Raw genomic sequence first — 25,977 nt, 5'->3', positions numbered from 1 at the left:
AGCCTCGCCAGAAACAAGTGAGATGGATGTGAAAACATGTTTTCTTTTAACTTTCAGTCATGGTTAAGGCAAGTTTTTTTTTATTGAACACACAACAAGCAAAAATCTATCCCATCCAGCAGATATTCAAGCTCGAAGAGTCAGGCCATGCATTCATGCCCGTTGGTTGATTCATTTGTCAAAAAAGAAAATCCCAGAGGATGAAGTGATTAACATCAGTGAAATAAAACAGTTCAGAACGAAGTGATAGAATGGGTTTATGATGAAATAGCCCTTATCTATACCATATAGCCAAGACCCCTGTGGCATCTGCCCCACCTGCCACTATCAGTCGGAGCTGAGGGCTGTCGGTGTCATCATCAGCTGCCTGACACTGACAGCCATTACCCGCTTCCTTATTTCCTTCATCCAGCTAAATTAAACAAAAGCACCACTACACTTGTATGAGGAGAAAGTAAACGGGTTTTCTCTGACGTACTATGCAAAATGTTGGGAAAGAAATTAAGGAAGAAGACTTAATGTCAAACTGACTGACTGGTGAAATGGCTGATACATGTATTGACAAATGAATCAATCAAAGATTCAAAAATATATATATATATATATATATAGCGGCAATTTAAACTCTACATTTTTCATTCCCAAAGATGCACTTCCTCATGGAGAAGCTGCAGCACTCCTCCTTTCCAGCTACTGGAAATACCAGCATACCCCAACACATTTATATATACACTTTTTTCTGAGCTCCAAGTTGCCATTATTGCCGTGCTGTGACACTGCAGTGTACTAAAGAGAATGAAAAAGGGCTTAAATGGTTAGTGGTACATTTCTGTTTGTCGTGGTGGGATGAGATGCAGAACTAGAGAGTCATGGAAAGGTGTGGAAGAAAGATGGGAGTGAAAATCGTTCACCGGTTGTGGGGAGTTGGACTTACAGTTTAAATAGAAGCAGTTTTTCCTCTAAATCTTGTGTGCAATCAGGAATGAGCTGGTAGAGCTTCGGGTCTATGATACAATCTTTAACCTACAGTACTCCCCAACTTTTATATGTAAAAATCAAATAGCACCGTAAAAGTTGGACTCTGTGCGTTTATCTTAAGGTTTGTGTGCTGATACAGTGGTTACTTTTAAGGTTTTGATCGGTGTCACTGTAAGTATTGATCATCAATGGCACATTCACTGTTGCTCATGTGAGGGAAAAAAATCATCCCGTTTTAAACTTAAATGACTTTGTTGCATCATGCTAGCTTTCTGCACGTCCCTCTGCGCTTGCGTGATGTAAAACCATGACGACCTCTGCAGAGTATGTGAATGACTTAAACTCTTCTGCCAGTGTAATACATATATTTCCTTCTAAAGCTCCTTCTCCATCTACTAAAGTTTGAACTAATCACTTCTGCATTACAGCGCGGACAGAGACAGTAGGTGTGAGGCATCTGTGTGTGACGGAGATGATGTGACCAATGACCGGATCCATAGACGTGATTGGTGGGATGAGGAATGTGTTATTGATAATGATATTGAAGATGATGATGTCGGAACAAGCAGTTTAGCTCTTGCTGGTCTTGCCGGTGGGGCTCTCCTTCTTCTTCTCCTTCTCCTTCTCTTTCTGCTTCTCCTCCTCCTCTTCATCCTCCTCTCCCTCTCCCTCTCCCTCGCCCTCGCCCTCATCCTGGTCATCTCCCTCCTCTCCCTCCTCTCCCTCCTCTCCCTCTTCTCCCTCCTCTCCCTCCTCCTCTCCCTCCGCGTCCTCCTCCTCCGCGGCCTCCTCCTCTTCCACCTCCTCTGGCTTGGCTTCGGCCTTCCTATAGGCTCCGAGGGTGTAGCTGCGGGCCGACATGTAGGAGAAGCCCTGGTAGCCGGACTGGACCATGGCTCCGCCGACGGAGCTGAGGCGGCACTCCTCGCCTTCCAGCAGCTTCCTGCACAGACAGACAGAGAGAGAGAGAGAGAGAGAGAGAGAGAGAGAGAGAGAGAGACAGAGAGAGAGAGAGAGATGACGTCACGTCTGGTCTGGTTTCGTTGCTATAATTATCTCAGTGTATCTCTCCTGAGGGATCTAATGTCACTGGAGTATCAGTGGCAACACCTCTGCTGTCTGTTTTGGTATTTTTTTTCCTAAAACATTATGTTTGCTGAGTTAGATTATTGTAAGCTTTCACTTTGTATCACTTCCATTCATCTATCTTATTACAGCGGGAGAAGAACTGATCCATTTGCATGAAAGATACTATTGTACTATTGTTAATTTACTGTGTAGAATTAAGCAGGAATTGTGGGGAAAGAGAGAGGGGTATGGCACGCGACAATGGTCAGATTCAAACCGGGGACATTGCAGTTATACACATGCATCTTAAAAAACGAGGCCAGACGCTGCAAGAGTTTAATTCTTAAAATAAATGTCGGAGTGGAAGTGAAACTTTTTGTATTATTGACTGTATTTTGTAAGACACTGTGTAAGTGTGTGTGAGCGAGACACTAAAGATAATATCAGCTGAAAATCTAACAAGTTGACTGCCCTGCCTTGTTGACCTGTCAGGTTTCTGTAAGCCAAAGAAGTGAACATCTTGCATGTATCTACTTGAACTTCGAAAAATATGAAGGTGAGAAAAGAAAAATGCAAAACACAATAATAACTATTGTTTTTTCTACATAACACATATTTAAAATAAGCAAGCTTTGAGGGCATGTATTGCACAATGGTAAAAGCTAAGATGTTTGTGATGTAGCCAACCTGTAGGCAGCGATCTCAATGTCCAGCGCCATCTTGACGTTCAGCAGGTCCTGGTATTCATGCAGGTGACGGGACATTTCTCCTTTGGTGCTGCGCAGGGCAGCCTCCAGTTCCTGAATGGTATCCTACACACACACACACACACACACACACACACACAAAGTCATATTATGAAACAATTCATGCTCTTGTGAATAGAGATAGATTGAAAATGTGCTGATAAACATATAAGTAGGATTTTCACTTTTGTCTTGTCACACTCAACAAGGAGTGTGTTCATTTTTAATATTAAAGTGATTTATAAAAGACAGTTGTGTAATTATATGTACCTCGAGACTTAAATTGATGAGTCTGATATGAATTTAAGACTATTGTAAATGATGTGGTAAGTGTACCCCATTGTTAATTGTCTCTGTTACTAGCCTACTTTTAGTCTTATGAAACACATTGCTATTACTGGCATTAGCAGTTTTTTGTATTGCTCTATCTGCTGCCTGATTTTTGTCTGTTTTATGCTACCATCTTGGCCAGGTCCCCCCAGAGAAGGTCTCCCTTACCCTGCTTAAATAAAGGTTAATCAAGTCATAAAACACGTTGAAACATCTCACTACCCTGTGTGTCATCAAGGTACCTGCATCTCTCCAATTTCATTGCTATGGCGATCTTCCATCTCGGCAATCTGCCTCTCCAGGGCCTCGTTGTGGCCCCTGAGGGACTCGATCTCCAGGGTGCGGGACTGCACCTGCCTGCGGTACTCGCTCAGCTCCTCCTTTGAGTGCTTGATGGCGTCCTGGTTGCGGGCAGCCGCTTCAGTCACGCTAGCAAACTTGGAGCGGTACCAGTCTTCTGCCTGGGCCTGGTTCCTGGATGACAGGTTCTCATACTGAGCCCGGATGTCCTTCAGGGCGTTAGTCAGGTCCGGTTTGCTCATATCCATCTCCACTGACACCTGGATGTAGGAGAGGGGGGAAACAGAAAGGCGTTTTATTATACGAGTGCTCATTATTAGTAGGTTTAAATGTCGGAGTTCCATCTGTAAATGAATGCAGTACCACTTTAGTTACTGTATCAATAATCCTTGTATTTTTAAGGCATACACATAATATGTATGTGAGTATACATTTAGAAAACGCTATAATTGTTCAAATTCTGTTTAGGTATTATGTTAGGTTTTTATCATGATAAACCATATTGGGCAGTTGACTTTATTTGTGTCTGTTCCTTGAACAGGAGTCATTTTTTAGATACTGTAACACACTGGTTTGCTAAATTTCACCATGGATGACAAAAAAAATCTTTCCAGCCACACTGGACTACCTGTAGCTAATGAACTGACCAGCCTGATAAAAACAATGATGATGTCGGAATCTCTGTAATATTTCTTAATGCACTTTTTATACAATGCAAACTCAGAAATAAACTTCTTACTGTATGAAACAATGTAATGTATAAACTGCCTGCAAATAAATGCTATTTCACACTTTTTTTCTGTAATATAGTTAGACTGCATTTCTTCTAATGACATTCAGCCTACATACAGTATATGTATAAGGTGAGCAGTGGGTTGATGCGCTGCTGCAGGACTGCTGATTCAGGGCTTCTCTGCTGGAGAAAGCTGTGCTGTCAATAGCTTACATGGCAATAATACCCTGGAGAAATCTACCCATCAACCATCACTCCACTGCATGACTTAATACTACTGCACAGTCATTGGATAGTTTTTTCTGCTCAAAGTTGCAGTGAGCGTTTGCTGCTGCTGCCCTCATTCAGTTCTATGTCTATGCTTTTCTTCTTTTTCGTTTTCTCCACCTGCAACATAATGAGCTCTAATACTGTCCCACACATAAAAGGAGCTTTAATATATATATATTTTTACACGAATCTACAGTGATGGGTTTGTTCATGAAAGCAACTCCAACTTCTACGTGCATACAGGGCAAGACATACCAAAACTTTTTTTTGTCAAATCGTGACAGTATTTTCATTGTTGTGCTGCTGTTAAAAGCAGTTTAGCTTGAAATGTACACAAAACACAACTGCTAGTGTCTCTCACAGGGGTTATCCTTTCTGCTGCCCCTTTGGGACGGCCACACCCCTGGATTATGCGCTATTTCGCCGCATTTTTCTCCCTCCCTCCCTCACTCCCTCCCCCCTCTGCCCCCCTCGCCCCCTTTAATCAAACGTCGCCATTATCCCCGAGAAATTCGCTAGCTAATATTTAGCGGGCAAAATATTCGCTAGCTAACAGCGTACTCAAAGTTCATAATGACCTCGTTGCACTAAGCGTATTTATATTTGAAATGGTACCCCCTGTAACATGATACTCACATAATATCCCCACAGAGAATACAGTTCTGCGACGTACTTTGTACGACCGGTAACGTTACCTACTTGCGAAAGAGACACTATAGTCTTCAGCACCAAACATCTTAAAGTTTGCACACGGGGGCGTGCCGGAGCGCGCGGGACGCTGCAGGACGCTCGAGGCCCACGAGAGGAGGAGGAGGAGGAGGAGGGAGGGACAGCGCGTGGTGCTGAAACGGAACTGCAGTGCCATAAATTATCCAGTGCGCAATGTTCAGTTTGAGGTTGACTGATATGATTACAGAAAAAAAACCCCGGTTCATGACTGCTCTTACACTTAACATTCTAATACTATTGTAGTAGCAGGTTATTCAATTCCTAGGCAACTGTGGGAAATATATAGCTTACATAAACAGTTGTAGCTGTGGGTCTGCGTATTAGACTATAGCCTATTACCGGTGTATATGTAGACTCATTTCTAACAAATCAATATTTTAACTGGTGATTCTATGATACGTTTTGCGGTATATAGGTAATGACCTCCCATGAAGTTTGATACGGTCACGTAAAGTCAGTCTACAAGCCTCAGTTCCTGTAGCAATATTATAGTGATATGTTGGCTTATGGTAAAACATGTATGGATGAGACATTGAACAACTGAAAGCCTGTAATACAAAGGAGTATTACAGTGTTTGTGGCAGTGTGACACTGAAAACTAGTGATTGATAATCATTAAAAAAAAAAAAAAAGTGGCCCAAAAGCACCACCTGTCAGTGCATGGACCTCAGACCCCAGTGGGATGTGTGGGCTACCTGAGTGGCCTGAAGAGACGCCTGCAGCTCCTGCAGCTCCTCCTCATGAACTTTCCTGAGGAAGGCGATCTCGTCCAGCAGCGACTCCACTTTCTTCTCCAGCTCCAGGCGCGACAGCGTGGCGTCGTCCACGTCTTTTCGGTAGCCCTTCAAGGTGTTCTCGGCCTCCTCGCGCAGCTTGGTCTCCTCCTCCAGCTTCTCCCGCACGCGCTCCAGCGTGTCGTTCATCTGAACGCAGTCCACGTGCATCTGGCTCCTCTCGTGCGTGAGCTCCTCCACGCGCGCCCGCAGCTCGCGGATCTCCTGCTCGTAGAGCTCGTGGAGGCGCGAGGGCTCGTTGTGGCGCTGCCTCAGCATGCTCACCTCCGCCTCCAGCACTTTGTTCTGCTGCTCCAGGTTGTGCACCTTCTCGATGAAGGACACGAAGCGGTCGTTGAGGCCCTGCAGCTGCTCCTTCTCGTTGGTGCGGATGATCTTGAGCTCGTTGGTGACCGCGGTGGACTGGGTCAGGTCCATCGCGGAGTCCGGCATGGAGGAGAAGACGCGGCCGGGAGCCGCTGTCCTGCGGTAGCTGGTGGAGGACATCACGGAGGGGGAGCCGTAGTTGCGGTGGCTGCTGCGGTATCCCCCAGAGGCAGAGTGCAGGCGGGACGGGCTGCTGCTGCTGCCCAGACCCACTCGGCCGGACCGGGGGGCATCTCCGAAGATCTTCCTATAGGAGCTGCTGCTGTAAATGTCGCTGGAGTAACTCATGTTTTCTTTGCCTTGGCGGTGTCCGGTCCGACTGTTCTGTACGGGAGAGAGAGTGTGTGGAGTTTTAGGAGTGTGTGAGGGTGAGTGTGTGAGCGAGAGAGAGAAAAAGTGAGATGCGAGTGATGTCTGGCCCGGACAGGTGCTTTTATAGTGAAGGCGCCGGCGCGTCATTTGACGCAGGGACGACAGATGTTGAGGGGAAACCTGCAAGCTTTTGCAGAACGCCTCCACCCTCTGGGGAGACACGAAGTCACTCATGCAGCTCCTCTTTTCTGCTCAGGCGTCAACAACTCTAAATGAAGATCACGTTTTGTATAGGGGTCTTTATTGTTTGACCCCAGAGCTTATTGCACTACATTTTCATTAAGTTGTTGATGACATGCAAATGCAATCACATCATATTTAAGTCACGTGTAATCTCATTTTTTCGTGTACATGTATTATCCACTGGACTGTCTCGTGTTACCTTAGTATATACTGTCCACTGTCATTGCAGTTTTTCTTTGCTGTGCCAGCAGAATGGCAAATGGGATCGATGCATAGAGCTGTGCGCCAGGGTGTGTTTTTTGGTGCTGCAGTCTGCATCCAGCCGCCTTTATCGTCCCGTCCTCCGCAATATCGGAATACGGGATGAGACTCATTATAGTGGCCTGGTTCTTGCACTCTCACATCATCGCAGTCTCATCTGCAGCCCTGGCACTTGGAAACATCAGTGATGGATCGGTCATTTGTAAGTTGCAACCGTGACCTCCTGTCGATCACGGTCATATTGCATCACAATAAAAAAAAAAATTGTAATTATAGCCAATAAATGAGAACCATATTAGGTTATTTTTCCACACATAATGACTGTAGTGGCTTATTATAAGTCAATACAACCTCCAACAGCCTTTATATTTACTTTGCTTAGATCACTTGAACTATAGGCCCTATGTGCACGTTCCCTTAAAATGTATGTAAAGCTGATTTCCCAGACAACCAAAGGTTGGATATAAGTTGATTTTCTGGATGATTGATAACATTATATCCCAATGTATGAGATGTATACAGCCAGAGTGAAAAAAACAGAGTGAGCTATCGCCATACAATCAGTCTCTGTTGGTTAAAAGTCATGTCTGTGGTGCTGTGCTGCGCAGAGCTGTCGCTGGCCTTGGTCCTGATCCAGGCTGGAGGCAGGAGAAGGACCACGCCCAATGCAAAGGAGAGAACCCCCCCCACCTCCACAGGACTGCAGCCTCACCACCTCCAAACACAACACCAGGCTCGTAGTGCTCTTTCTGTTCGCACTGCCAGTCTGGAAAACAGCCCAAACTGTTAAAAATGTGCAACACAGCCACTGCCAAGTCATTCTAAATCACCTCGGACCTTTTCTGATGATGCTACTTTTACAATGGCTATAAAGAAAGAACTCAATAAAAGCCATCATTTTCTTATTCTTTTTTTTATTTAGTCAATGTATTGAACATGTTAAAAATACAAACACAAAGTAAAACTTATAAGCCATTATTTTTTTTATATATTAGAATCAGAATCAGAAAAAGCTTTATTGCCAAGTAAGTTTTTTACACATACAAGGAATTTGTTTTAGTGTTGTAGGTGCATGTCATACATTCTCTAAATATAAGAAGGATAAGAAAATCAAGTATTAGAATATAAACAATATAAGTATAAATATATATACACAGTATGTATTAAAAGTGAAACTAGAAAGAGCAGTACAGCAGAGTAAGTACAGTGGCATGCAGAGTCAGAGGTGGAGTGTGGAGAGAGTCAGGGTGGGTTCCGGGCCTTGTTGATAAGGCTAGTGGCGGAGGGGAAAAAAACTGTTCTTGTGGCGTGAGGTTTTGGTCCTGATGGACCTCAGCCTCCTGCCAGAGGGGAGTGACTCAAAGAGTTTGTGTCCGGGGTGGGAGGGATCAGCCACAATCTTTCCAGCACGCTTCAGAGTCCTGGTGGCGTAAAGGTCCTGGAGCGACAGCAGATTGCAGCCAATCACCTTCTCTGCTGACCGAATGACACACTGCAGTCTGCCCTTGTCCTTGGCAGTAATAGCAGCGTACCAGATGGTGATGGAGGATGTGAGGATGGACTCGATGATGGCTGTGTAGAACTGCATCGTTGTCTTTGGCAGGTTGAATTTCTTCAGCTGCCCCAGGAAGTACATCCTCTGTTGTGCTTTCTTGATGAGGGAGTTGATGTTCAGCTCCCACTTGAGATCCTGGGAGATGATAGTTCCCAGGAAGCGGAAAGACTCCACAATGTCAAATCAACCCTTTTGGACAAAAACAAGAACAAAATAATCTAAAAAAGATTAACCAAAAACTCAGTGGTCAAGCTCATACCTATTTTATATTTCATCTTTACAATATAGCCTAATGCTTTTTTTAGGGGGAAAGTGGAAAATATTTGTTCTTGATACAAGAAGTAACCTAATAGGAGAAAGTATTTTGCAGTAACAACATATCTACTACTAATCACTACATCAGTCTTGAATTCTTATCTAACCACATAATTTACCTTCATCAAGTGGGCTGTCATTTTTAAGGTGATCCAATCTCTTCTTCTTTTATTGCACACAGTCAGTGTTACTCATTATCAGAAAAACCATGTCAACATGTATAGTGTATGAAATTGTTCTTGTATCTATTTGTTTTGGAAGTCAATAAGCAATGTAAACAATGTCAACATGGTAGATAGATGACACTGGAAAGTTTTTTTTAAAATGTTTACTTACACATGTTAACCACTAGGGGATACTAACGCATCAGTGGAACTTCCCCTGTGCAGCAGAGCTGATGCTGAGCACTAACCCCCAATTTCCACCAAATGCGGAACAGCTGCGTGTCGGCTCCGCTGCGTGTCGGCTATGTGCTCTGCCGTCCTTCAATACCCACCAGGTCCGTATTTGTTGCGGAACGGCTGCGGCCATGACTGACAGCGGCAGTCACTAGGACCCATGAGATCTCGCCCATTATGACGTTTTCAAGGTGTAGTGCAGGGAAATATGATCCGCGGATGACAGGTTCTCATATCTGCCGTGAATTTTATTTTGAAAATTAACCGGATGTTTTATTTTGTTTCTGTGCTCGACTTCCTGTCCCGCGCAATCTGCCCTGTGCTGAATTGCTGCGCCGGCTTCCGTCAAAAATAGAAGCTCTGTGTATCTGCTCTGGAGGGCTGCGGATCGTCGGAGCTGGGACGGAGTCGGAACGCAGCCGTTCCGCAGCCATTCCGCAGTCAGTGAAAATACACACATTGACTTTAATGGGAGGGAGGAAGAATTAAGGGTCGGTATCCAATCCTGCTATCTCCAACTTCTCCAAATACTGCTCTTTGGCATACTACCAGATGCCCTACCTCGACCGATAACGGCACGACAACTTGTTGTTCAAAGCCATAAAAACAGTTTATTTAGTGTTATGTATTTCAAACTGATTGAAACTATGAAACTTTTCCGCTCGTCTACTACACTGTTTAGCTTGTTATTGCTGGTGATTTTGTCGTCCATCATGGTGTCGTCACATGGTGGTGGTCACGTGTTTGCAAAGGGTCTATAATCATCACTGTTCATTATACCAACTGCTATGATTATTATGAATCATATTTCTGTATATCTGTAGCTGTGTCCCACCTGGCAGCGGCAGATGGCCGCCCACCAAGAGTCAGGGTCTGCCAGAATCTTCTGCCTGTAAAAAGGAAGTTTTTCCTTGCCACTGTCGCACCAAATGCTTGCTCTTGGGAGGGAGTTGTTGGGTCTTTGTAAATTATAGAGTGTGGTCTAGACCTACTCTATCTGTAAAGTGTCCTGAAATAACTTCCGTTATGATTTGAGACTAAATAAAATTGAATTGAATTAGTTTTATCTAGGTGTACCTAATAAACTGAGTCTATATGCAAGTGAAGGCAATGACCTTAAGCAAGCGGTATACTTGCCATTCCCGACCTGTCGCGCGCCAGTTTGACATCATGGGACCGCCGTAACTATTTATACTCGCGCGTGGTGGTCGCGACACTAGTTGCAGTCTTCTCCTGAACAGAGGTGTCGCAACTGAGGAAGGCTACCGACTTATTTCTACGGACTAGAAGAAGAAGAAAAAGGTAAACAATGGCAGAACTGGCAGCAGCATTGACGTCAATGTCAACAGTGGCTAAGATGATATTGGAGTCAATGGAGGAGGAAGAACAGCTGCTTTTGAGCCTGCTTGCAAAGAAACGAAGAAATCTACGTCATTTTGACGTCACATTGTCGCGCGACAGGTTGAGAACGGCGACTGTAAAGAGGGCTTTAGTGCTCAGCATCAGCTCTGCTGCACAGGTGAAGTTAGCATCCCCTAGTGGTTAACATGTAAACTCCTGTTTTGATTCGACACAGAAATATGATTTGATAAATAAAATTGAATGGAATTGATGGTAAGCTAAATAACAAACACCTCTCTTAGTGTAGAATTGTGCAAATGACTGTGGACGTACAGTATAATGTGGACATGTAATTATGCATTTGTGCCTAACAGGCAGTGGCCTCCAGGTCTATGCATAGAAGACCGGGAGGTATTGGTCAGTTTCTAGGATGTAAAGCTGCAGGGCACCACTGAAGACACCTCAGGTCTCAGCTTCACAGTGAGGTGGAAAAACTCAGTGGAGCACACAAGATTACAGGTCAGCTCATCAAGCCTGAGAAAGCATCCCTGATGCAGAGACTGTGTGTGTGTGTGTGTGTGTGTGTGTGTGTGTGTGTGTGTGTGTGTGTGTGTGTGTGTGTGTGTGTGTGTGTGTGTGTGTGTGTGTGTGTGTGTGTGTGTGGGAGAGAACGAGAGATACCTTGGCCGTCCAGCCATTTTGAGTCTCTGGTAACAAACGGGCCTGTTTAAGAGGGAGGGTGCCAGTGACTCAGCAGGAAATGACAGGTAGTCAGAACTGTCTGATATCTATCATTATATGTCTGGCTCAACCTCCCCCCCACCCCTTATAGTTACCAAACAGCACAGTAACAGGATAGACGCCACCTTTATTGAATTGATTCTACTGAAAGCATCATATCACTCAGTAAAGTGATACATGCCATCAAATCCTCATTCACTCAGTCAACTCATGTATCTCATCAGCTGTAATAGAGAACTGCTGGGTTTACTGCAGAATCATACAGACTTCCAGTTCAGTGTAGATAGCAATGTGCAGTGTTTTAGCCACATCAATACTCTGACGACAGTGTAATGACTGTAAACAAACAAGACCACAGCTGGCAGCCTTGAGCAGTCCCTGCATTGCCTTTTTCCATGCAGACAGTGCCACTAGTTGGATGTCAGAGGAAATATGCTGTGGTGTTTTACAACAAAAAAACAGGAAGAGGGCGCTCTTCTCCCAGCAAAAACAGAAAGGAAGCTTTAAGGGTTTGTAGCAATGGCAAATGGTGGAATGGGTGAAAGAAAAGCAACCTCTAACATATAATATTCATCAGTGTAATGAGGAGAAAAAACACAAAGACACAAAGAGCAATCCAAGGTAATAACCCTTTTTTAACAGCAGACATTTTGACATGTCATTGTAGGGAAAGCACAGACTAACAATGGCTGCATTCCATTTATTTCAGTCAGATTCAGGGCCCTTTTTATTGTGCATACTGGTTCACTAGCATGGCTTACTGGGGCACTCAAATGGAACAGAGCCATCATTCAAGTTTTTTATTACAGATCTAACAACTAATAGGGAAAGTAGCAATATGATTGTTACTTGAAATAACAGAAAACCTTTAGTTAACAATACTACAGTTCCACGTATCATCGGCTCTGCTGAGAAGGTGATTGGCTGCAATCTGTCGTCCCTCTAAGGATCAGTGCCTTGCTCAAGGACACCTTGGCATAGTCCAGGAGGGGGAACTGGTACCTCTCCAGCTACCAGAGTCCACACTCTTGTACTTAGTCTGTACGTGGATTTGAACCAGCGACCCTCTGGTTCCCAAATCCTTGGCTAAGTCCCTACAGACTGAACTACTGCTACTCCCAAAACTAGTTCCCTGACCGGGAATCGAGCCCTGGCCGCGGCGGTGAGAGCGCCGAATCCTGACCACTAGACCACCAGGGACCGCTGCTTTTCATCACGAAACAGTCCATCACGAAACGCTTGCAAAACAACAACTTATTACATTTGAGTTTTTTTTTAATTAAGCCAGATATAATGAATATGTAATGAATAAAAAGTGAGCTTTAAAGGTGCTTTGGACAGAGCCTGTGCAGCTGTTTCCCCCACTAGCTAGTCTCCATGCTAAACTAAGCAGTTGCTGGCTTTAGCTTCATACTGTATCTAGTGTACAGACATCTCATCTAACTCTCATCTAAAAAAAGAAGTGATTAATGATGTTAACCTAAATGTCAAAATAAAACATTAAATCTCTTTAAAAAAGCATCTATTGGCAGGATGTGAAATACATCCTAAGTCCCTCACACTGCATGCTGTAATAATACCATGAGCTGAGGGTGGGGAAAGAATATTATTTATTTACCATGTCCCCGCACCTCCCCCGCTGGAATTCAAACATGCCTTCTCTTCACCAGCCTGCTACTCTAACCTTTCTTCTGCTGCTGTACCAACCACTGCTGCTGCCAGCACAGCCACTCTATCCTCACTGTGGTTCCATCTAATAGACTTGTAAACACTGTTCCACATGTCGGCTAGTACACTTAAAGCCGTTCAACTGCAGCACAACAACCAGAATGAGTCTGAGCTAGGTTTTAAGGGGAGCGTGCCTATGTTCCCACAGCCCTATGTTCCCACATTTCTAAGATTTTTTTCCAAAATTAGGCCCTATGTTCCCACATTTCCTTTTTCATAAATTTGTATCAGATTTTATCCCCCTTTCTCCCAATTTGGTAGCCAATTACACCCAACCTATTATCCAGTAGCAATGGACTACAGATGGAATGTAACCCTAAAGGCTGATTTATGCTTCTGCGTCGAATCGACGGCGTACCCCCGCAGACCCCTCTGCGTTGCCGCCAACCACTCTCCGAGCCCTCCGCCGTAGCTCGACGTGCAACTCCAAAAATGTGTAACTTTGCGTCGAGGCGAGACCGCAAGGACTGTGATTGGTCAACTCGTCCTGTGTGTTGATAGTCGATGTTTCAAGCAGCCTACTGTGGGGAGTAGCAACATGCTAGTTCACTGACATAACCTTTACAAATAAACTCAGACATATTTTGGTTACAATGACGGGGTTATCTGTTTGTAAAGTGTCTATATGTCAGCAACGTTTTGAAATTAGCACTTCGCCAGCAAGCAGTACTTTGTGGGCAGTTGTGCTAAAATTTGCTTGCTAACATAACATAAACTGGCTGGCAGACACCTCGCAAATAACCTCAGACTTATCACCTCCTAGCGTTATGGCGGTGAAATGCACCGCGATGCAAAGCAACCCCGACGCAGAGCTCCGAAATGGTCACGACGCCATAGGAGCGACGCCATAGGAGCGACGCCATAGGAGCGACGCCGTAGCTATGGCGCGGAGTTGACACAGAAGCATAAAACAGCCTTAACCCTAACCCTAACATAGGGTCTAATTTTAAGAAAAATCTTAGAAATGTGGGAACATTGGGCTGACCCCATTTTAAGCAACACAGTGTGGTCCCACTCTGTTCATGTACTACTTTGAGGCCTTTCAGTCAGGATTTAAAAAACATCATAGCACAGAGACGGCACTGGTGAAAATTACTAACAACCTTCTAATTTCTGCTGACAAAGGACTTGTCTCCATACTTGTCTTATTAGATCTTAGTGCTGCATTCAACACTATTGACCATACCATCCTTTTACAGAGACTGGAACATTTAGTTGGCATTAAAGGAATCACACTAAGCTGGTTTAAGTCCTATTTCTCTGATCGATCTCAATTTGTCAATATCAGCGATAAATCCTCCAAGTACGCTAAAGTTAGCCATGGCGTTCCTCAAGGCTCAGTGCTTGGACCAATTCTTTTCTCCTTGTATATGCTTCCTCTAGGCAATATTATTAGGAAACACTCAATTAACTTTCACTGTTATGCGGATGACACCCAATTATACTTATCAATCAAGCCAGACGAAGCATTAAAGATATCAAATCATGGATGACCTACAATTTCCTGATGTTAAACTCAAACAAAACTGAAGTTATTGTGCTGGGCCCTAAACACCTCCGAACATCATTATCCCAAGATATAATTACTCTAGATGGCATTGCAATGGCCTCCAGCACTACTGTCAGAAATCTAGGAGTTATTTTTGATCAGGATATAGCCTTTAACGCCCACTTAAAACAAACCTCTAGAACAGCCTTTTCTCACCTTCGTAACATTGCCAAAACGATGCTGAAAAACTAGTCCATGCATTTGTTACTTCCAGGCTGGACTATTGTAATTCCCTATTATCAGGATGCTCAAATAAAACTCTTAGGACTCTCCAGCTGATCCAGAATGCTGCAGCGCGTGTTCTGACAAGAAGTAAGAAAAGAGATCATATTTCTCCTGTATTAGCTTCTCTGCATTGGCTTCCTGTAAAATCCAGGATTGAATTTAAAATCCTTCTCCTGACCTACAAAGCTCTAAATGGTCAAGCACGATCATATCTTGAAGAGCTCATAGTACCTTATTGTCCCACTAGAGCACTGCGCTCCCAGAATGCAGAGTTACTTGTGGTTCCTAGAGTCTCTAAAAGTAGAATGGGAGCCAGAGCATTTAGCTATCAGGCTCCTCTCCTGTGGAACTAGCTCCCAGTCTGGGTTCGGGAGGCAGACACCGTCACCACCTTTAAGAGTAAACTTAAAATTCTCCTCTTCGATAAAGCTTATAGTTAGGGAGTGAGGAGTTGCAGCGTTCGCCTAGACCGGCGGGGGACAGTGTGTAGCCACAATCATGACGCACCGCCTCCCTATCTCGGCTTCTCTTCATAGAAAGCTTACTATATTTAGGGTATGAGGAGTTGCAGCGTTCCCCTAGACCGGCGGGGGTGGGTGTGTAGCCACAGTCATGGCACACCCCCACCCTATCTCTGCTTCTCCCCATAGAAAGCTTACATATACTTAGGGAGTAATGAGTCGCAGCATTAGCCTAGACCGGCGGGGGAAGGTGTGTAGCCACAATCACAGAACACAGCCTCCCCATCTCCCCTTCTCTGCAGCTCTTAGTTATGCGGTTATAGTTCTAGACTACCGGGGTGCCTCCTTTGACACACTGAGCTTTTCTCTCCTCTCTCTTTCCGTCTGTGTGTATTCGTGTCCCAGAAATGCTTGTTACTAACATAGCTCCGGGGAGCTTATGCCCCAGAGTCCTTATGTTCTTTTTCCACCCAGCATCATCATCTTGGATCATGATGGCACCTCCATCATGGTGGCAGCTGTCGCCGTGGTCATGCCCTACGCCCTGCTGTGCCCTATTACACCCTGCTACGCACTGCAATGCCCGACTTCGACTTGCTATGTCCGGCCAACGCCTTGCCACACCCTGTTACACCCTGCTGTGCTCTACAACACCATGAACTATTATAATTATTACAATATATTTATTGTGACTATTATTGCCATTGTTCATCATACCCCCAACCGGCACCGTCAGACACCGCCTACCAAGAGCCTGGGTCTGTCCGAGGTTTCTTCCTAAAAGGAAGTTTTTCCTCGTCACTGTCGCACTTACGCATTCATGCATGCTCTTGGGGAAATCACTGGAATTGTTGGGTCCTTGTAAATTAGACTGTGGTCTAGACCTACGCTATCTGTAAAGTGTCCTGAGATAATTCCTGTTATGATTTGACACTATAAATAAAATTGAATTGAATTGAATTGAATTACGTATGTATTGCATTCAGTACTTCAAGGGAAACATTTGACTGTTTACGGATTGAGTGGCATTATTTTCTTAACATTTGGCATCTAATAACTCAGAAAATCCCAGATATCCATGGAGGCCCCGATACAAAACATTCTCCAGCAGCCCAGCTCCTTTGAAACTCGTTTGCCTTTGGTGCTTTGATATGCCAGGTGTTACTCACTAAGCAATGGTTTCTGTGAAGAGCTTTGCTAGGTGTCACGTGCAGGCCACTCAGCTCCCTCGCTTTTGTTCTAGCTTGGATGCACTGATCTTGTCTGATGTGTACTCTTCACTCCGGTCCCCCGGGATCCCCTCTTATTTCCCGCATGCAGATGATCCCCTCCATCTGTTTGCATATACACACGCACATGCAAAGCACACACACACACACTTGCAAATCCATCTCTTGATCTGAGCTGTCAGCTGTGATGGAGGATGATCATGGAAGGCTGTTGTCACTCAGCTACTTCCTGCACTAACAGGGTGACACACTGTATCTGCCTACTGGTGGGTTCCTATTGAGGAGATGAAATTCAGTGAGGCTCAGATAAATGCATTCAATTTGGATGTGAATGAGGATATGGAACAGGATATGGAGCATCCACTATTGCTGCGGTACTCCAGTCTGGACACAAGGCGTTTTTTCCTCGTTTTTTTCTTGCACTCGGACTTGTCTCAGACTTGGCCATTGGTCTCGGCAAATATTCTTCAGTAGTTTCCAGAGAGACACTGTGTTCCACCTTCAAAATGATGGCAGATACAGTTTGACTGATGTATTGTATTATACATTACAGCAACATATTACACAAGTCTGATTGTCATAATAAGATCATTTCAACTTAATTCGAGGGTTTTTGTGTTCCATAGTCTAAAAGGATTAAAAACTCTGTTAAAGGTGCACTATGAGTTCCTGCATGACGACACTTCTGTTGACGTTCCAAGGAAATTCCAAACAAAACACAGCAAGCTCGCCCCTCCCCCCATGTTTCCGTAATTGTCATGAATAACTGACTAAAGGGCGTTATACAGTAGCTGCAGCCCAGCTGGCGCGCGCAAATGTGACATCATGGAATCGCCGTAACTATTTATACCCGCGCTGGTGGTCGCAAAACTAGTTGCAGTCTTCTCATGAACACAGGAGGCACTAATGAGGAAAGGCTACCGACTTTGCTGTTTCTACGGACTAGAAGAAGAAGAAAAAGACTACTACTACTACTACTACTACTACTGTAAAACGGCCATAACTGTCACTAAACCCCACCCCCTCTCCCAACCATCTTGTCGGTGATTGGCTGGAGTGGTTTGTTGTAATTTGGTGCCTATCCTGTGCCTCTAGTGTTTGTTTTTTGACGTTTACGACCCCTGTGTTGTCTCCCGAGACACCTGAATACACCGTGAAACGGTGTATTCAGGAGGCAGGCAGCTAGCAGATCAAGGAGAGATGACTTCGATTTGAGACAAAAATGAAATCGCGCTGAAACCATGCAGGAACTCATAGTGCACCTTTAAATTTAGACCTGTGAAACTGGTGATGTGATCATCCAGAGCCATGTGCACGGCGATAATGGACATTTTTCAGTTGTTTCCACTTGTAATGGCAGAAAAAAACAGCTGTAACCAATAACATTAATGATGGCTCAGTTCCAATAGGCTTGTTCGAGATGAGTTGTGCTTGGCCTGTAAAGTGGAGGGGGGTAAGGGGCAGCAGCAGGGGGCAGTGACAAAAAACTGCTGTCAAATCGGACAGTTTCCAGCCATTTCAGGAAGTCACAGAAACACTCCTGTAAAATCAGATTCTGATTGATTCAAATGTTCTTATCGCCTGGCCATCAAAGCCCTGAATGGCAAGCCAGCCTCACCCCTAAAATGCTGCTTTTATCTCAGCACACTCATGTACATTGTTCCTTTTCTTTTTACCAGGATTTTATGTTGATAAGGCGGCTTACCCTTACTGCATATATTATTACGACTATTATGATGTGTTGGTACAACGGGCAGTGTGCAATTTTGTTGGCTAGTGGCAGTCTCTGCATGCAACATGAGCATGTCCATGCAGAGTGATGCAGCAGTCTGGTCTGTGTAATGTATGTATGTATGCACTATGTTGTGAATTCTTTAAACAGCAGATATTGTTTGTTTCTCCAAGAAAAATGTCCTTCGGGACAATAAAATCTATTTTATCTTTATCATGTCATCTGTAATCTGAATGGTTTTGGTCTCTCTGACTACTACAGTAAACGTCAGCAACAGCCACACAACATGTATTCTGTTGACAGAATGAACCTTCAAATCAGGCATAACGTCATAGCGTTGAGTTATTTCTGAACCAATCAGCTGTTAGATCAGGTGAGAGCCAGGCATCACATCACGTTGGATTCTGCGCAGGCCTGTCTCATCTCAAAGGATTAAGGCTATTAAGACATACCAGTGAGCCAGCATGCACAATACCAAAACCCCTGGTACTGGCTAACCTAAATGGAATGCAGTCTTTATTAATGTTATTGGTTCCACCTGTGCTTTTCCTGCTACGACATGTCAAAATGTCTCACGTGAAAAAGGTACCATGAACTGCAAACATGAGGTAAACAATTATCAAATGAAACAGGATCACATATTTCAAATAGGAAACAATGTATTTGTGTAAATACAAAGGTAGTATGAAATAGCAGTTAGACGTTTGATGGCATTAGCATTACTACCATCAAACTTAGATAGATAGATAGATAGATAGATAGATAGATAGATAGATAGATAGATAGATAGATAGATAGATAGAAATGCAAGGTCCCAGTAGCTTAAAGACTTCACACATAACATACACATACATCATAAACAGGATGATAACATAAAAAAATCCACATGAATAATATGGACAATAAAAGAAAAGATACTAAATGAAAAATCCAGAGAGACGCTTGCAGTGACAGGGCAGGGACTGACCCTGTGACTCAGTCTGCATGGTAAGGTGCTCTACGAGAGGGTGTGTCATGGTGGTAGTGCAAATAAGTCCAATAGTACAAGGATAAAATCTAGAGACCAGCATTAAATATGGACAATATAAGAGAATGATGTAGACATAGTAATATAAAAACGATAGCAGTGCAAGGATAAAGTTTGAAAAAAGACAGCATTAAATATAGGCATTATAAGGGAATAAATTAGACAGTAGGATAGACACAAATCAATAGTCAATATTAGAGGTTTGAAATAATAGGGTTACAGCCATTGTTGAAGTCACCCATTGATCAGCCATTGTTCAAGTCAAACTTCTGCCTGTACTTACTGTAATCATCATCATCATACAACCTGCATACGTGTGAGGATGGTCAGGGGGGTGGAGGCAGTCATTATGTGCTCTCCATTGGTGACTTGATGCCTACAAGTGATTGAATCTCTATATGTACTAACTCAATTGTTCCCAAAGGCTTGGTGTTGTTTGTTTCCATGGTACATGCCATTTTCTGATTGTGATGATTTTGGTGTGTGTGTGTGTGTGTGTGTGTGTGTGTGTGTGTGTGTGTGTGTGTGTGTGTGTGTGTGTGTGTGTGTGTGTGTGTGTGTCATGCATTAGTTGTCCAAATGCATGTTTGCGTGTGTGTGTGCATTTGCTGGTGTGTATGTGCATGATTGGTCAGGGCAGTGCTAATGCTGCGGTCAAACTAAGGTGTGTGCAGGTGCAGCAGGTTAAGCTGCTGGACTTTGACTAATCTGACTGTGGAGGACGTGGGTCAGTGGGCCCGTGACCCTGACACAAACAAACACACTTAATTCCACAACATCTCCATACACACACCAGCAGGTAGGTCATGTCAATAACACACTCAGCTGGAGCGTGTTGTGCTGGGATCAGGCTAAGCTGCATTGCAGCGTCTGTCTCGTGTTACATGTGCAGATTAAACATCTTTTGGTGGACGCCTTTTAAGTCCTGTCCAGTAGGATGGAAGGATTATCTTCTACCAACACTGAGATAGATAGATAGATAGATAGATAGATAGATAGATAGATAGATAGATAGATAGATAGATAGATAGATAGATAGATAGATAGATAGATAGATAGTAGGGATGTAACGATACACTAACCCTAACCCTAATTCACAATTTGATTTGATTCCTGTTTTTAAGTTCACGATACGATTTTCTCAGGATGTATTTAACAGAATAAGCTCCAGACAAATGAAGTGCAACTGAAAATGTATTTTCTCTTAAATAACAAATTCACAATGACATTTTTAAGAAATAACGAAATAATGAATAAACTAAGAGGACGTAGTGACGTCTGAAGTCGCGGTTTTAAAAAAAATGGCATCGTAATTCCTTTTCTATCTCAACCGGTTGTAATCTTTACCCGTTTACATCTATTTGTAACCAATTCATCGTTAAGATGAGTCCCATTGGCCTCGAGTCTGCAGGAAAAGACACCAGGTCATCCCAACACTGGAAATCCTCTCAGCATGTTTACACTACTGTAGTAAGTAGACCGTTGTGTCCGCCATTGTGCTGAGCCTGTCTCAAGCCTTTCCTTGAGACAGACAGACACACACACACACACACCCCCCACAGAGCTCACATATTCTCATGACCGCAACGATGTACTGTCTACAGGAATACAGCTGGGGCACACAGCTCTGCTTTCAACAATGGTTAGCACATGGCCACTATCTGTTATAATATATATGATATTTGTTGATATCTTGATATGAAATATCTTAACAGGAAATCAAGTTTGTATAAATTGTAATAATACCAAATAACTACAGGTATTTGGTTATTTTACTTTTTATTTTTAAGGTTGTGTGTTTTAGGCCTTCTGTACACCAGTTGTTGCGTCCCTTTTTGGCCTTGAAAATGAAATGAAACGTCTAATTGCAACCCGTCGTCAACAGTTATGTTATGAGCAAGTCAACTGAAAGAGTAAAAGCAATTACCGTACTTCAGTACATTTTCAAAGTCTGGACCCTGTTTCACCAGCTAAGTTCAAACTTAAACAAGTTATTCAAACATTAAAACACTAGTTCTTCACTAGATTCTAAATGTCAGTCTGGTGCATTTGGGCCTAGCTGCAAATGGTGAAGAAGACATGCCGTTTATCCAGAATGGACTGAGTACGTGTGAGTATTTCTACATTGTCCCTATTGGAGGCCAGTCCTCAGGCAAGATTACCATTCGAGCAAGGGCATAGATTTTGTTTTAATATTTGGGTGGGGGGGGGGACACACGCATTATAACCGGGGGGTCTGGTGGTCGTTCCCCATAAAATGTTGAGCGTCAAACACTTCATTTCCTGCATTCTGGTGAATTTGTATGCAACAATGTATGGCGTAAATGTCTTTATTTATGTAAAGGAAAGTGTAAGTCTCCTGCGTGGTTCAAAACACTCTGCATATTCAAAACATCACGTGTTTCGGGGTGGTTTTTTTTTCAGGAATCATGTACATCTCAACAACACATCTCTTATGGCGTTTTTCCATTACATTATACCTGCTCGACTCGCCTCTACTCACCTTTTTTGGTTTTCCATTACGAAAAAAACTCTCTGGTACCTGCTAACAGGTACTGTTTTTTAGTACCACCTCCGTCAGGGTTCCAAGTGAGCTGAGGCGATACCAAAAACCTGACATGAAAACCTGCAGACTACTGATTGGTCGGAGAGAATCAAAAGACATCACGTCTTTATTTTTCTTGCTTCCCCCGATGTAGCAAAATAGACATAGTTCTTGTTTTCAGTACATGTTTGAGCCGCCTCAACGGTTATTTTTACATCTTTTGGGGAGTGGGTTGTATTTAATAATTTTTTGAGGGGAACAAATCTACTTCTACTGAATATTGGGGCACCCCCCTCCCCCACGCCTATGCATTCGAGGACCTACAATATATTGAAAAGGTATTGGAGCTAACAACCACGGCTCTTGACGATGGAAAAAAAAAAAAAAAAACTTCTCCTATGGCTCCCCTCCCCCTCAGCAGCCAGACAGCTCCAGAAGGGATGCGTGAAGCTTTTTAAAGATGCTCATTCCCCCCCTTTCTTCTCCTTCTCTGGCTGTGTGTGTGTGTGTGTGTGTGTGTGTGTGTGTGTGTGTGTGTGTGTGTGTGTGTTTTGAGTTATTGAGCAGCAGTCAGATGGCTGTGATCACACAAACCTGGGATTTGGCCAGCAGATTACTCTTAAACACCCTGGATGGCTGGTGAGGATCAAGACCCCAACAGAGGCTTTCTTTCATCAGCTGTGCAAAAAAAACCTCATTACCGTTTATTCAACCTCTTCATGGAGATTGGTGGGTTGCGTTCCTCAGTTAAAACCTTAATTTGCTCTTCAAATACAAATATCCTGTACCGGCTTTTGTGACTTGGACCACAAATAAAGACAATGACAAGGTGATAGGTAGGTAAACAAGGGTTTCAAATGTTTTATTCCTTGAATATCAATGGCAAATATAAATTGCTGCTCCACATTTCTTTTTCAATGGTTCCCCCCCCCCACCCTACATTTGAAGTGATTTCTTTTTTCTTTTTTTTTTTTTTAAAGACAGTGTCCAAATTATCCATTTCTTAAAAAGTAAGTGCACAAAATGCCCTCCTTTAAGTTATTGTTCAATAAACAGACAGGCGGCCAGGCGATGGGGATGTTCATGGAGCTATGACGTGGTGTGTGTGTGTTGGTGTGTGTTTGTGTCGTGTAATGCATGAAAGCACCACGCCTGAGACCGTCACAATGAAAAGGAATGACCCTTGTGATACATGTCGAGATAGAGAGATATATATAGATATAGATATATAGATATATAGAGATATAGAGATATAGATATATATATATAGATATATATATATCTATATATATACACACACACACACACACAAATATACATACACACTCATACATATCATATACTTCTGTTCGGTTGTGTCTCTTTTAAGGCATTATCAGACATTTTGTATACGGGGGGACAGAATGCAAAAAATCAAATATACACATGAACATGAGTTTCCCCTGATGGTGAAACATGTAGCTTAAACAACTGGTCTGACTAGTAGTCTTGTTCTTTGAGAGATTCCACAGCTGCTTCTTAAGGCAGATGCTGAGAGCACCAGGGTCTAGAGATGAGGAAAGGGCGAGGTGAGGAGCAATAGTTGCATGGGATCATTGACACACACACACCCACACCTGCCTCACCTGCACCATGGATGCCAACGCAGCATGTGGAACACACACACACACACACACACACACACACACGGATTGAAAAAAGGAGGATAGACAGTCTCCCATAGACAGACATTAATGCTTAGGTTAACACATGAACTCTTTGTCAAGTGGACTTTTTTTTTTGCATTTTACTAGTGAACAAATTACAATTTCTTCTTTTAAACCGCCCACCCTCTTCCACCCCAAACATGTCTCTCTGAAGACCGTGACGAAACACACACACACACACACACACACACACACACACACACAGATGGCATTTTATAGAACACAACTGCCCACACTCACCTAATTTTCATTACAATTCCCCTTTAGTCCCCCTAATAACGTGGCTACACAGTTCCTCTCCATTTGAAAAGGTTTCAATTTGACAAGAAAAAAAGAGCAGCATTCCACACTCAAAATACTAAGCTTTTTTTTTTTTTTCATCTGATTCATCTTCATGCTTTAACTGAGATTTGCAAATGGTGGATGCAGGAGCAAGGGAAGTTCCTTTGGCACTGCGCTGCTACACTGCAGGGTTTAGGATGTCGTCTACATTAAAAAAAAAGCTGCGATCCTCTCCCTGCCTGTGATGATTTCTGAACCAAAAACAAAGCGGCAAAAAACCTCACGAGGCAGAGCAGCCGTTTTGCTTTTGTTTTTGTTTTTTTGCAGTTCGTAGGCACGGAGATGGGGCGAACAGGCAACACAGCGTTGCCATAGGAATCATCCCCACCTTCAACCTGGCCACCAACTCCTCTCACTTTTATACTTTTTGATTCTAATTTTTAAATAAAGTATTCAGATTTTTTTCTTTTTTTTCTTCTTCCTTTTATTCCTGCGTTAAAGGGCAAGACGGCTTTGAGAAAAAAAAAAACAGCTAAAAAGTATGATCAACCACAAAGAAAACATTGAAGTTTTTAGGAGCACTGTGCCGAATTCTGAACAGACACAAAAAGCCTGGAGACACCGGAGACATTTCTAAATGACTCTATGGATCGACTAGGCTGTGCAAACAAACTACACATTGTAAACTCTCAATAAACCTCACAAGAAGAACATAGGCTATGACTAATTAAATATATTTCTATATTTTCTTCTATATATTCAGCATATCTAATAAATACATTTGTTGATAGACATAGAGATCTTTCTGAAAAACTATTTACATTAACATTTTTGCAGAAACAATAAATAGCTATAAAGGCAAGGCAAAGGAGAGAAAATCGGTTTTGTTTTTTTAAAACATTTTAGAGCTTTCTATGTGAACACAGAGGAAACCATTCACTCCATTTCTCCGCGTGTTCCTTACTGAAAAGTCAAAGCCAGTGTTTCAGGGTGACTCGACTAGTCTCAAACGCAACTCTCCCTTCATAAATAATTGGCAGGAGCATCCGCTCGCAAAAAAAAAAAAATAATACCTGCCTGTCCTCTCTAAGGAATGGAATGTGCTCCAGTCTCTCGACTGCTCTCGGGAGAACGGCTCTTCCCTTCCTGTTAATACCTGGTGAACGGGGGCAGTGAGGAAGTAGTGTACAAAGATGTACCAGCACCTGCCAAGATATCCCAGCATTCGGCCTGGTGGCTGGTGTTAAAAGTTTCCAAACCTGTTAGTGACCCTGTGTCGTCGCCAGGCTCAGACGTGACATACACACATTATGATAAAAAGGATGCCGTTTAAGAAAAATGCCACAGTCATCAGAGAGAGGCAGAAAAAGAACATCAAAACCCCTCCCATATCCCCGGGCCCCTTCACAATCTCATGCTGCACAATTCTTTTTGTGTGTGGGGTGTTTTTGTGTTACTTTTATCTCAGCAGTTGTGAGGTGTGGGGTTAGTAGCCTGCCACTGCCTGGGTAACTAAGGGACGTATTGCTGTCGGCCCCCCTGACAGTTTAACACCACACACAGTCTACTTTAGTGAGCCGACCCCCCCCAAAACTCTGCTGCACCCCACAGCGCAGGCAGACAACATACTGGCATGTGTTTCAAACGCTCACTTCATCTTGTAGCATTACTGCGAGAGCTGTAGTGGGTGTCCTTTAAGTTCTTCAGAGACAGCATTTGAAAAAAAATTAAAACAGTTTAAAAAAAAAAAATAATAATAATAATAATAAAAGCAATTGTAAGTGCAAAATACAATGCACAGATGGTTAACTGGTTGGTGAGCAGGGCAGACAAAAAGCCCCACATCATGTCAGTGCCATACCTTTGGAAGGACTCGGCCTCACTGAACTAAGAGCGATGAAGGGGGGTGTGTTTGTGTTTGTGTGTGTGTGTGTGTGTGTGTGTGTGTGTGTGTGTGTGTGTGTGTGTGTGTGTGTGTGTGTGTGTGTGTGTGTGTGAAGTAAGGGTGAAATC

The 25,977-nt window shown here is 43.4% G+C and overlaps 1 protein-coding gene and 1 non-coding gene across 2 annotated transcripts; both read right to left on the bottom strand.

Annotated features, from left to right (window-relative positions):
- Positions 1-1,548: 1,548 nt before the first annotated feature.
- Positions 1,549-6,602, bottom strand: neff1 (neuronal intermediate filament family member 1). Its single transcript, XM_078249605.1, has 4 exons — positions 5,850-6,602; positions 3,365-3,682; positions 2,734-2,858; positions 1,549-1,921 (listed from the first exon to the last, which is right to left on the bottom strand). Exons 1-4 carry the CDS (start codon positions 6,600-6,602, stop codon positions 1,549-1,551), a joined length of 1,569 nt encoding a protein of 522 aa, XP_078105731.1.
- A 6,006-nt stretch (positions 6,603-12,608) lies between these two features.
- On the bottom strand, positions 12,609-12,680 carry trnae-cuc (transfer RNA glutamic acid (anticodon CUC)). Its single transcript has one exon. It is a non-coding gene; the product is annotated as a tRNA-Glu (tRNA).
- Positions 12,681-25,977: the final 13,297 nt, after the last annotated feature.

The sequence above is a fragment of the Sander vitreus genome, chromosome 5 (genome assembly GCF_031162955.1).
Source record: "Sander vitreus isolate 19-12246 chromosome 5, sanVit1, whole genome shotgun sequence".
NCBI classification, from domain to species: domain Eukaryota; kingdom Metazoa; phylum Chordata; class Actinopteri; order Perciformes; family Percidae; genus Sander; species Sander vitreus.
Note: the sequence above shows the minus strand (reverse complement) of the source record. Positions and strands in the feature narration are given on the sequence as shown.